This window comes from Colobus angolensis, unplaced genomic scaffold (assembly GCF_000951035.1).
Source record: "Colobus angolensis palliatus isolate OR3802 unplaced genomic scaffold, Cang.pa_1.0 Scaffold28, whole genome shotgun sequence".
Classification (NCBI taxonomy): Eukaryota; Metazoa; Chordata; class Mammalia; order Primates; family Cercopithecidae; genus Colobus; species Colobus angolensis.
The window spans coordinates 4,235,445-4,247,711 of record NW_012116043.1 but is presented as its reverse complement, the minus strand read 5'-3'; the positions used below and the strand labels follow the sequence as shown (position 1 = coordinate 4,247,711).

The following is a 12,267-nucleotide window of genomic DNA, read 5'->3' as shown; positions in this document are numbered from 1 at the left end:
AAAAAAAAAAAAGAGAAGTCCTCCCTGTTGTTGCATGGGTCAGTAGTTCATTCCTTTGTATTGCTAAGTAGCATTCCATTGTGTGGATATAGACTGTAATTTCTTTTCTTTCTTTCTTTTTTGTTTTGGGACACGCTCTTGCCCTGTCACTCAGGCTAGAATGCAGTGGTGTGATAACTGCTCACTGTGGTCTCGACCTCCTGGGCTCACGCAAGCCTCCTGCCACAGCCTTTTGAGCAGCTGGGACCACAGGCGTGCACCACTAGGCCTGGCTAAGTTTTTATTTTTTGTAGAGATGGTGTCTCACCATGTTGCCCAGGCTGGCCTCAAACTACTGGCCTCAAGTAGTCCTCCCACCTCAGCCTCCCAAAGTGCTGGGATTATCAATGCGAGCTGCTGTGCCTGGCTATAATTTCTTTAACTACGCTGACTGTAATTTCTTTAACGTTTTCTATTGTTGGATTTTTGGGTTATCATTTTTTCTTTTTCCCTGAGATTGATGTTGTCGTAGATAAATTTTTATCTGTTTCCATAGCTTTTTCCTTAGGTTAAATTTCTTCATGGGGTATTGCTGGGCAAATAATCATTTTCAGGATTTTTTCTTTTTTTGAGACAGGGTCTCACTCTGTCACCTGGGCTGGAGTGCAGGGGTGCAGTCTTGGCTCCATCCAACTTCTGCCTCTTGGGCTCAAGCAATTCTTGTGCCTCAGCCTTCCAAGTAGCTGGGATTACTCAGGTGCACCACCACGCCTGGCTAATTTTTTTTTTTTTTTTTTTTGAGATAGTGCCTTGCCCTGTTGCCCAGGATGGAGTGCAATGGTACGATCTTGGCTCACTGCAACCTCTGCTTCCCGGGTTCAAGTGATTTTTCCACCTCAGCCTACCGAGTAGCTGGGATTACAGGTACCTGCCATCATGCTTGGCTAATTTTTGTGTTTTCATAGAGATAGGATTTCACCATGTTGGCCAGGCTGGTCTGGAACTCCTGACCTCAACTGATCCGCCTCCCAAAGTGCTGGGATTACAGGTGTGAGCCACCGCGCCTGGCCTAATTTTTGTATTTTTGGCAGACTTGGGGTTTCATAGTGCTGGCCTGGCTGGATTTTCAGGCTTTTCTGGTGACAGTTGATAGATTGCTCTCCAGAAAGTTGTGTCAGTTTATAGTTCCATTCAATAGTATATAAGAGCATACATCCCCCAAACTTTGGTGATGTTTCATTTTTTACATAAATGTATTTTTAAATTTTAGAAATTTAAACCGTATTTTCATCCATTTCTCAGCTCAACCAGAACATAAGTACTTTCCAAAGAAAATTTGTTGGAGAGGTGAAGAGGTGTGAAGAGCTAGAGCGAATATTGGGTAAGTTTCTTTTCTGATTTAATAACTTAAATAATTACCTTTATATAGGCAAACCTTGTTTGGTTTAGAAATACTGGAAAATATAGAGAAGCAGAAAGGAAAAAAAGAAATTGTATTCTCATCATTCAGAAGTAATCACAGTTATGTAGGCATGTATTATTTTTCTGTATTTTTTATTCATCTTTAAAAGTAAAACTTTATAAACATAACGGCCTGCTTATTTTGTTGTCACCCTTGTTTTTTACTTGACAGTGCTTACTATAACTATAACATTTTTTCGTGTCAGTAGACATAGATTTTGGCCCATCATCATTTTTGACGGCAGCATAGTATTTGATTGTATTAATATTAGTAGACATAGATTCTGGCCCATCATCGTTTTTGATGGCAGCATAGTATTTGATTGTATTAATATTAATGTGCCATGGCTTATTTAACCGATCCCTTGTAGTTTATTATAACTTAAAAACATTGTACATGTTAATAAGTTGCTTAATTTAAAATTTTATCAAGGAACAAGGGAGGCAGAAAATGGCAGATGGATGGGTTGACAATAATTTCCTTTTTCTCAGGGCTTCCTTTGCCAGTGTTCGATCAGTGCTGATTGTTAACCATTTCAACTCAGTAGCCCAGGGCCACTTCTTTTATCTCTAAAATCTTTCCCATCTTAGCCTGATATTAGTCATTATCAAATCAAGCCTTGACGTTCTCACTGAAGTGGAGGGAAAATAACAGTCAACTGAAGGACAAAGCTTGTTATTTTTTTTTTTTTTTTGAGATGGAGTCTCGCTTGGTCACCCAGGCTGGAGTGCAGTGGCATGATGTCGGCTCACTGCAGCCTCTGCCTCCTGGGTTCCAGCGATTCTCCTGCCTCAGCCTCCCTAGTAGCTGGGACTATAGGTGTGTGCCACCACACCCGGCTAATTTTGGTATTTTTAGTAGAGATAGGGTTTCACCATGTTGGCCAGTCTGGTCTCGAACTCCTTGTTAGGGACAAACTGCCCCAGAAAAGCTCTTGGTACTGCCAACACTTCCCCAAAACCTCTCTGTGCTGCCCACCACTCCCCCTTATGCTCTGCAACTCCTCTCTGTGTCGCTCACCCTTCCCCCTGAGCCCCTTTACATTTCTAAGCCCTTATCTAGGCACCGAGGTAAAGCCAGCAGACTTCACTTATCAGATCTTCCTGCGATAAGCAAACCACAATTACAAACCATCTGGACTGCACAGGGGGAGGTCTGGAAAACCTAAACAAACTTTGACTACATCCTTCTGTAAGTTCCTTCATCTAGCTGATACCATAAAGGTCACAAGGTGATATATGGCAAAGTTAATCAACAATCAACCCCAGGGTCTCTCTCCCCCATATAAACCCTTCGTTTTGTAAGTTCAAGGCTGCCTCGTCTGTGGTGGAGCAGCTGCAGGTTCAGTAAAGTTACTCTTTGGGTCTGACTTTGGGTCTATTCTTCCTTTCTCTCCACTGACCTTACACTCCTGACTTCAGGCGATCCTCCGGCTTCGGCCTCCCAAAGTTTAGGGATTACAGGCGTGAGCTACCACACCCGGCCTATTTGTTTAAATTGGGGATTTTTAAGAGTAACAGGAAATTTTAGTCATCTGAAATCTAGTCCTAGTCATATTGCTTGAGGTCCTAGTTATTTGTGTGGCTCATGTATGTTAGTGGCACCATATTCCTGTCTTTGCAACCTGGGCGAATCATTGGACAGATGGTGTCTACAGGATGAGGTTTTTAAAGGCAGGGCAAATGTGATAACACATTAGGCATATCCAGGACTTCCTGTAGCTTAAACTGTTTCAAAAGAATGCAGGGCTGGGCATGATGACTCATGCCTATAATTCCAGCACTTTGGGAGGCCAAGGTGGGAGGATCACTTAAGTCTAGGAGTTTGAGACCAGTCTGGGCAACATACTGAGACCCTGTCTCCACAAAAAATAAAATTAGCCAGGCATGGTGGCTTGTGCCTGTAGTTTTAGCTACTCGGGAGGCTGAGGTGGGAGAATTGCTTGAGCCCAGGAGTTTGAGGTTATTGCGGGCCAGGATGACACACCACTGTACTCCAGCCTGGGCAGCAGAGTATGACCCCATAAGAATGCAGACTTCAAACAGTGAAAAAGGACCTCTCAGGGAAGTTTAGGTGTACACCAGGCATGGTGGTACACATGCCTATAGTCTCAGTTACTCTGAAGGTAGAGGTGGGAGACTCTCTTGAGCCCAGGAGTTCGAGGCCAGCCTGGGGCAACATAGTGAGACCCCTGTCTCTTAAAAAAAAAAAAAAAAGAATAAATTGAAGTTGTCTCACACGTCCGTGTGAAGAGACCACCAAACAGGCTTTGTGTGAGCAACAAGGCTGTTTATTTCACCTGGGTGCAGGTGGGCTGAGTCCAAAAAGAGAGTCAGCAAAGGGTGGTGGGATTATCGTTAGTTCTTATAGGTTTGGGGACAGGTGGTGGAGTTAGGAGCAATGTTTGGCGGGCAGGGGGTGGATCTCACAAAGCACATTCTCAATGGTGGGGAGAATTACAAGGAACCTTTCAGGGGTGAGGGAGATTACAAAGTACATTGATCAGTTAGGGTGGGGCAGAAACAAATCACAGTGGTGGAATGTCATCAGTTAAGGCCATTTTCACTTCTTTTGTGGATCTTCAGTTGCTTCGGGCCATCTGGATGTATACGTGCAGGTCATAGGGGATATGATGGCTTAGCTTGGGCTCAGAGGCCTGACATTCCTGTCTTCTTATATTAATAAGAAAAGCAAAACAAAATAGTGAAGTGTTGGAGCAGTGAAAAATTTTGTGGGTGGTATGGAGAGATAATGGGTGATGTTTCTCAGGGCTGCTTCGAGCGGGATTACGGTCAGCATGGGAACCTACAGTGGGAGAGATTCAACTGAAGAAAGATTTTGGGGCAAGGGGTGATATTGTGGGGTTGTTAGAAGGAGCATTTGTCATATAGAATTATTGGTGATGGCCTGGATGCGGTTTTGTATGAATTGAGAAACTAAACGAAAGACACAAGGTCCAAATCAGAGGAGGAGAAAAACAGGTATTAAAGGACTAAGAACTGGGAGTACCCAGGACATCCAATTACAGAGTGTCCAAGGGGGTTCAGCATAATTATTTGCTTGGTTGGCAAGTGAGCGCTATCCTTGAATTTTTTTATGTTGTCATATACCAGGCCAGATTGATTTAGGTGAAAACAACACTCTTCATTTAAAAATATACAGAGTCCCCCCCCCTTTTTTTTTTTATCAGTGAGTAAGTCAGGGCCTCCTTGATTTTGGAGGAAAGAGAAATGCAAAGCCAGTAATTGTTTGTTAAAGAAGGATTAGAAACGACTAGGAGAGAGTGAGTTTGATAGGGTGGTGGAGATAGCTGGGGAGAGGTAGAGGGTGGCATAAGAACAGGAACCAGAATAAGAGTGAGTATAAAAGTAAAGAATAGGACTTCATCAGGTTGAAAGTATTGGAGGGTACCGTGCCACTGAAGATCTTCTATCCACTTCAAGAGAGACTTAAGGGTGGCGATTTGAGGTAAAACCAGGAGCCACTAAATACCAAGAGCCTGAGAAACTGCTTGGGCAATTTGACTGATAAAGGCTGGTCCCTTATCAGCCTGTATAGAGGTGGGAAGGCCAAACCAAGGACTTATGTCTGACAGAAGGGAAGAAATAACAGTGGCCTTCTCAGACGCTGTGGGAAAGGCCTCTACCAATCCAAGAAAGTGTCTACCCAGACCAAGAGGTACTTTAGTTTCCTGACTCGGGGCATGTGAGTAAAGTCAGTTTGCCAGTCCTGGACAGGGGCAAATCCCTGAGCTTGCTGTGTAGGGAAGGGAGGGGGCCTGAGTAGTAGAATAGCTTATGGAACAACTGAGAAGTGTTTCCTTAAGGATTGATTTCCACGATGGAAAGGAAATGAGAGGTTCTAAGAGTTGGGCTAGCAGCTTGTAACCTACAGGGAAGAGGTTATGAAATGATGATAGAATAGAATGGGCCTCTGAGGCTAGAAGGAGATATTTTCCTTGGCCGAAGAACCATTTGCCTTGTGTGGGAAGAGATTGATAGGTGGAAGTTTCAGTAGGGGAGTAGGTGGGATTGACCAGTGAGGAGGAGAAAAGCTGGCCTTGAGTTATAGAAGTTGGAATGCTAGCTGCTTCTTTAGCTACCTTATCAGCATAAGCATTGCCCTGAGTGATGGGATCTGATGCCTTTTGGTGGCCCTTGCAGTGTATTACTCCAGCATCCTTTGGAAGTAAAGCAGCCTTGAGAAGAGTTTTTATTAAAGAGGCATTAATGATGGAGGACCCTTGCGTAGTGAGGAAACCTCTTTTCTGCCCATATAACAGCATGGTGGTGCAGGATATGGAAGGCATATTTAGAGTCAGTATAAATATTGACGTGTAATTCCTTTACAAGAGTGAGGGCTTGAATTAAGGCAATGAGTTCGGCTTGCTGAGAGGTAGTGGAGGGGGGCAGAGTGGTGGCCTCAATGATAGACGTGGAAGATACTATAGCATAGCCTGCCTTTGCTGGTGTGTGGGGATTAGGCCTGGTGGAACTGCCATCAATAAACCAAGTGTGATAAGGGTGAGGAACAGGAAAGAAGGAAATATGGGGAAATGGAGTGAATGTCAGGTGTATCAGAGAGATACAGTCATGGGGGTCAGGTGTGGTATCAGGAGTAATGTGGGGGGCCAGGAACAATGGTAACTGTGGGAGACTCAACAAAGAGTGAGTACAGCTGAAGGAGCCAGGGAGTAGAAAGTGTCAGGTATGATGAAGAAAATAGATTTTGGAAATTATGAGAACTGTAGAGAGTGAGTTGAGCATAGTTTGTGATTTTTGAGGGCCTCAGAAAGTATTAGGGCAGCGGCAGCCGCTGCACACAGACATGAGTTGAGGGCTGTGCTAAAACTGTAAGATCAAGTTGTCTGGACAGAAAGGCTACAGGGCACGGTCCCAGCTCTTGTGTAAGAATTCTGACCGCATAGCCCTGTACTTCGGCTGTGTGTAATGGAAAGGGTTGGGATGAGTTAGGGAGAGCTAGTGCAGGAGCAGCTTTTAGGGCTGTTTTTTAAGAAATGGAAAGGGGAGTGGGGAAAGGATTTAGGATTTATGGGGTCAGCTAGGTTTATCTAGAACAGAATGGGTTGTGGAGGGAGGTATTGAGGATAGGAGAGTATATGGCTTTGGCACCACGGGTTGGATAGGCAAGACAATTTGGTTGATAAGGCACAGATCCTGAACTAACCTGTAAGACTTGTCTGGTTTTTGAACAGGTAAAATGGGGGAATTGTAAGGAGAGTTTATAGGCTTTAAAAGGCCATGCTGTAACAGGCAAGTGATAACAGGCTTTAATCCTTTTAAAGTGTGCTGTGGGATGGGATATTGGCATTGAGCGGGGTAAGAGTGATTAGGTTTTAATGGGATGGTAAGGGGCCATCCGTCGCCAAGGAGGGGGTAGACATGTCCCATACCTGTGGATTAAGGTGGGGAGATACAAGGGGAGGATGTGAAGGAGGCTTTGAACTGGGGGAAAAGGTAACAATGAGATGTGGCTGTAGCCCAGGAATAGTCAGGCAAGCAGATAATTTAGTTAAAATGTCTTGACCTAATAAGGGAGCTGGGCAGGTGGGGATAACTAAAAAGGAGAGCATAAAAGAAGTTTGTCCAGGCTGGCACCAGAGTTGGGGAGTTTTAAGAGGTTTAGCAGCCTGGCCGTCAATACCCACAACAGTTATGGAGGCAAGGGAAACAGGCCCCCGAAAAGAAGGTAATGTGGAGTGGGTAGCCTCCGTATGGATTAAACAGGGGACGGACTTACCCTCCACTGTAAGAGTTACCCGAAGCTCGGTGGGGGGGCTTCCGAGGCAATCAGGCAACGTCAGTCTTGAGCTGCTAAGCCGAGGAGATCTAGGAAGGAGTCAGTCAAGGAACGCTGGGTTTGGGCTCCAGGGGCTTTAGGAGTGGCGGCGATGTGAGTCAGACAGTCCGACCTCCAGTGGGGGCCGGCACAGACAGGGCACAGCTTAGGAGGAATCCTGGGCTGCGGGCCTTCTGAGGCCCAGTGGCCAGGCTTTTGGCATTTGAAGCAAGGTCCACAGGGATGTTTTGAAGGAGCCCCTGGGAGCTGCGGCTTGGATGTTCTGAAGTTCTTGTATGCTGGAGACGTGGTTGTGGGTTGTCTTACAGCAGAGGCAAGTAGCTGTAACTCAGAAATGCATTGCTGTCCGGCTGCCTCCTCTCTATTGTTGTACACCTTGAAGGCGAGGTTGATTAATTCCTGTTGTGGGGTTTGAGGGCTGGATTCCAATTTTTGAAGCTTTTTTCTAATGTCAGGAACTGACTGGGTGATAAAATGCGTATTAAGAATAAGGCGGCCTTCTGGCCCGTCTGGGTCTAGGGTGGTAAAGTGTCTAAGGGTTGCTGCTAAGTGGGCCATGAACTGGGCTGGGTTTTCGTCTTTACCTTGGGTAGTTTCTTTAAGTTTGTCATAATTAAAAGCTTTGTAAGCTGCCTTTTTAAGCCCTTAAACTAGGCAGGAAACCATGTAATCTTGCCTAGCTATACCTGGGAACCTGCCTGATAGTTTCATTGGGAATCTTCTCAGGGAACTGCTCTAATGCCTTCCTGGAGGTCTGGCTCATGAAGCCGGTGGTTATCAGCGTGAGATTGGGCTCCCTCGTTCATCTGGGGAGAGGGTAGCAGTTAGGATGACATTTAAGTCACTCCAGGTTAAATTGTAGGACAGAGTTAGATATCGGAATTCCTGTATGTATTTAGTGGGGTCTGATGAGAAAGAGCCTGAACACTGGATGATTTGGGAAAGGTCTTTGGGAAAGGTCTGATAGAGAAAAAGGCACATGTACCCTGATTATGTCTTCAGCTCCAGCCACCTCTCTAAGAGGAAATTGTTGGGCAGGTGGGGGAGAGCTAGTCGCAGAACGAAACTGTAAACCGGACCGGGTGTGAGGAGGGGAGGTGATAGAAGGATTATAGGGTGGGGCAGCAGAGGCTGAGGAAGAATTGGGACCTGGCTCGGCCTGGCAAGGAGCAGCCTGGGGAGAAGGGGAGAGGTCAGATGAGTTCATAGAAAAGAAGGATTCAAAGGACTCAGTGCTTGGGGTGGAGACTGAAGAACAGACCAGAGAGAAAGAAGAAAGATTTGGGATGAGTCTCATTGGGAGCGGAGACTAGGGAGGGACCAATGCGTAAAAGAATGCCTGGACGTCAGGGACCTCAGACCATATGCCCATTTTTCGACAAAAATTATCCAGATCTTGTAGGATAGACAAATCGAAAGTGCCATTCTCTGGCCACTTGGAACTACTGTCGAGTTTATACTAGGGCCAGGTGGTGTTGCAGAAGAAAATAAAACCCTTAGATTTTAGGTCAGGCGAGAGTTGAAGAGGTTTTAAGTTCTTGAGAACACAGACTAAGGGAGAAGGAGGAGGAATGGAGGGTGGAAGGTTGCCCACAGTGAAGGAGGCAGTTTAAAGAGAAGGGTAGAGACACAGAGAAGGGAGTGGGGAGCAGCCCTGGGCTGCAATGTGTGTGAACAGCCAAAGCAGGTGTCCCTGCAATTGACTTGCCACCAAGGGAATGTGGGTGAATGACCAAGGCAGGCGTCCCCGCGGAGATCGGACACCAGTGGAGTGTGGGTGAATAATCAGGCGGGCGTCCCCGCAATGATTGAACACCAAGGGAAGGCTGCCTTCCCGAGTCCGTGACCGGTGCTGGAGTTTTGGGTCCACGGATAAAATGTGTCTCCTTTGTCTCTACTAAAGAGGAAAAAGAACTGGAATTGGAAAGACAGGGAGATTGAAGTGTAGTGACAGAGGGAGACTGAAGGGTAGCGAGAGAGGCTGGAGAAGAGAGTGAAAAGACCGCTTACCCAATTTGAAATTGGTGAGATGTTCCTTGGGCTGGTTGGTCTGAGGACCCGAGGTCGTAGGTGGATCTCCTCACAGAGTGAGGGCGAGGACAGGGGACTGGTCTCCCGAAGAAGTCCCTCTGACCCAGGTCTTCCGCACCATGTCTCACGCAGCCGTGTGAAGAGACCACCAAACAGGCTTTGTGTGAGCAACAAGGCTGTTTATTTCACCTGGGCGCAGGTGTGTTGAGTCCGAAAAGAGAGTCAGCAAGCGTGGTGGGATTATCATTAGTTCTTGTAGGTTTTGGGACAGGCGGTGGAGTTAGGAGCAATGTTTTGCGGGCAGGGGGTGGATCTCACAAAGTACATTCTCAAGGGTCGAGAGAATTACAAAGAACCTTCTTAAGGGTGGGGGAGATTACAAAGTACATTTGTCAGTTAGGGTGGGGCAGAAACAAATCACAGTGGTGGAATGTCATCAGTTAAGGCTATTTTCACTTTTTTTGTGGATCTTCAGTTGCTTCAGGCCATCTGGATGTATACGTGCAGGTCACTGGGGATATGATGGCTTAGCTTGGGCTCAGAGGCCTAACAGAAGTATAAATTGGTTAAAACAATTTGCATTCATTTCTAGAAACCTCTTAAGCCCAGTGCTTCCTTTGCTATCTTGGCAAGACAGTTTCTTTTCTTTTTCTTTTTGTTTTTCCTCCTTCCTTCTTTACCTGCCTCTCTCCCTTTGTAAACCAGTTAGTAACACTTCTAAATATTAGGCCTGATAATGACTAACAGGTATTGTGACTTTTAGGCTAAGGAAAGGGATGCTTCATGGAATTGAAAACATAAACCAAATAAAGTAGTTAATTTTGGCTGGTGTACTATTAGTTTCATGAATCTATTTTTTTTTTACTTTTTATTTTTAATGACTGAAACAAAAAACATCTAAAACCACAGCTTGTTCTTGCCAGTCTTGTACCACTCTTTGAACTTGACCTTGGCCTCCCATTGGGCCTTGCATTTAAGGGCAGGGTCTCTGAAGACCTGATGGTTTTGTCCAAGGGGATCGCCACAGGGTACTTTGTGGACATGAGGTCATTATAGTTACAAACCTTCACAAAAGACCTGACCTTTGACCACTTGACGATCTTCTTGCCCATGGCAGCTGTCACTGTGGGGATAATGGTCTATTTTTGCCACCAGAGCGTGGCTGCGGGGGCGGTCTGAGGTGCCATCATCAGTGTTCTTCATGAGGATTGGCTTTGTGTCCAGAGTAGTGTCCAGCCATGACTGGCACCACTTTCCCAGGTTTCATGAACTTGCGCATTTCTAGGGCCACCTTGACACTTGCCCCCCAGACGGCCAATGGCAGCGATTGCAAGACCCAGCCAAGCTTCTGAATCTAGTTTTTAACTTCAGTGGTGAAGCAGTACAGGTTGTCCTCAGCCATAGCTTCAGGGCTGACAGAGCTGCAAGAGAACCTGGCTGTTGGTGCTTGGTGGGTTTCCTGGTAGTAGTAGTGATTTTCTTGATGGACTGATGGATGCCGATCTCTTTCTGAGGACATCTGCAGAGAAATTACGTTGCCAGCTCCCGTAGGGGTATTGTAGGTCTATTACTTGGGTTATTCCTGCACTTCCAAGTATACCCCTAACCTCGGCTTCATTCTGCACATGTGGAGACGGCTGTGACTCAAAAATTCTTTAACTAGAATATTAGAAATGAAAAAAATGGGGTGGAATTTCAGAAAAGGTTTATCCAGGTTGTTGTTTGTTCTATTTATTTATTTGTTAAGTTACTAAGAAATAGAAGATGTTGTTGTTTATTTTGTCACTGCATGTAGATCTCTCTAGGCAGCATTATTTTTGAAAACAAGGTTGCAAAAAGTGACCATTAAGTCAGTTGAACAAGCAAGATTTTTGTGCATTTAGACATTGATTTTTAGATGGCTTGGGAAAGGTTGGGCTTTAAAATGTTTCTGACTGAAATGTATTATAGTACGTTTTCGTATCTAATTGTTTAACTTTTATTTTCACAGTGTATTTGGTTCAGGAAATTAATAGAGCTGATATTCCCCTTCCTGAGGGAGAGACCAGCCCTCCTGCGCCACCCCTGAAACAGGTTCTAGAAATGCAGGTAACTTGCTTCTGACAAAGCTGTTTGCAGCCGTTGATCTCAGGGGCTGCTTACTTACTTATTTCATATTGTCTAATGCTTTTCTGCCTTTCTTCTCAAAACCATGGAAGATGGTGATCTCTCTAGGCAGAGAGATTAAAGACCACTATTATCATTAACCCTCAGTAATAGATTATCTGTGATGAATTTTAATGGTAATTCAGTTTTCTTTTGCCGTGTAAGGCATATGCTTCCTTTCCAGCTGGTGGTGAACAAAGGCAACAAGAATCAGGCCATCAAGCCTGGTTGACGATCCTGTACTGTTTCAGAAAGCGCATCCCAGGGACACCCATGCCTTAGCTGCCTCTTCTTGTGCAAGGAATTGAGGCTTCGGTGGTGTGCCTTCACAGTCCTCCCGCATTTACCCTGGCCCTTACCCTCTAAATTTTGGAAGCTGGTACGCAGTCTGTGGCTTGTCTCGGGTGGGCCGCAAGCAGCGTTGTGTCACCCTGAGTTCGCTGGCTGGTGTGCTGGGGATACACGTGTCCCTGGTGAGAACACTCACCTGTTCTGTTTATTAATATCCTCCGTGAATTTGTTCCTCACCCTGTGAAGTAGGCCGGAGCTCTTGATAACTCTTCTAAAACAATTATCATTGTGTACCTGACACCATGCGGTAGCCGGCTCCTCTGTGTTTGTCTGGGAGGAAGTCTTTCGGCACTTGGTGCAGGAGACTCCAGAGGGAACTCTCCAACCACATGAGTAACAGCAGTCATCTGGCTTGGCCTGTTCCATAGGTCGCTTGTGATACAATTACAAACACAGTGATGACTGTGTACAGTGTTTGCAAGGCAAAGGAGAAGTATTGAATGTAGTATGTTAAGTGATTTGTTTGAATATAAGTTGTC

The 12,267-nt window shown here is 45.5% G+C and overlaps 1 protein-coding gene and 1 pseudogene across 1 annotated transcript in view; one reads left to right on the top strand and one right to left on the bottom strand.

Moving 5' to 3' along the window:
• Positions 1-1,275: 1,275 nt before the first annotated feature.
• The window catches only part of LOC105516381, a gene marked incomplete at its 5' end in the record, with an annotated part of 27,610 nt that continues 16,618 nt past the window's right edge, over positions 1,276-12,267 (top strand). The window contains 3 exons of the mRNA XM_011948578.1: positions 1,276-1,360; positions 11,283-11,380; positions 11,770-11,910. Of these exons, the coding sequence (XP_011803968.1) occupies positions 1,276-1,360; positions 11,283-11,380; positions 11,770-11,910 (324 nt within the window). The remainder of the gene's footprint in view (positions 1,361-11,282; positions 11,381-11,769; positions 11,911-12,267) is intronic.
• Positions 10,190-10,571, bottom strand: LOC105516294 (annotated as a pseudogene).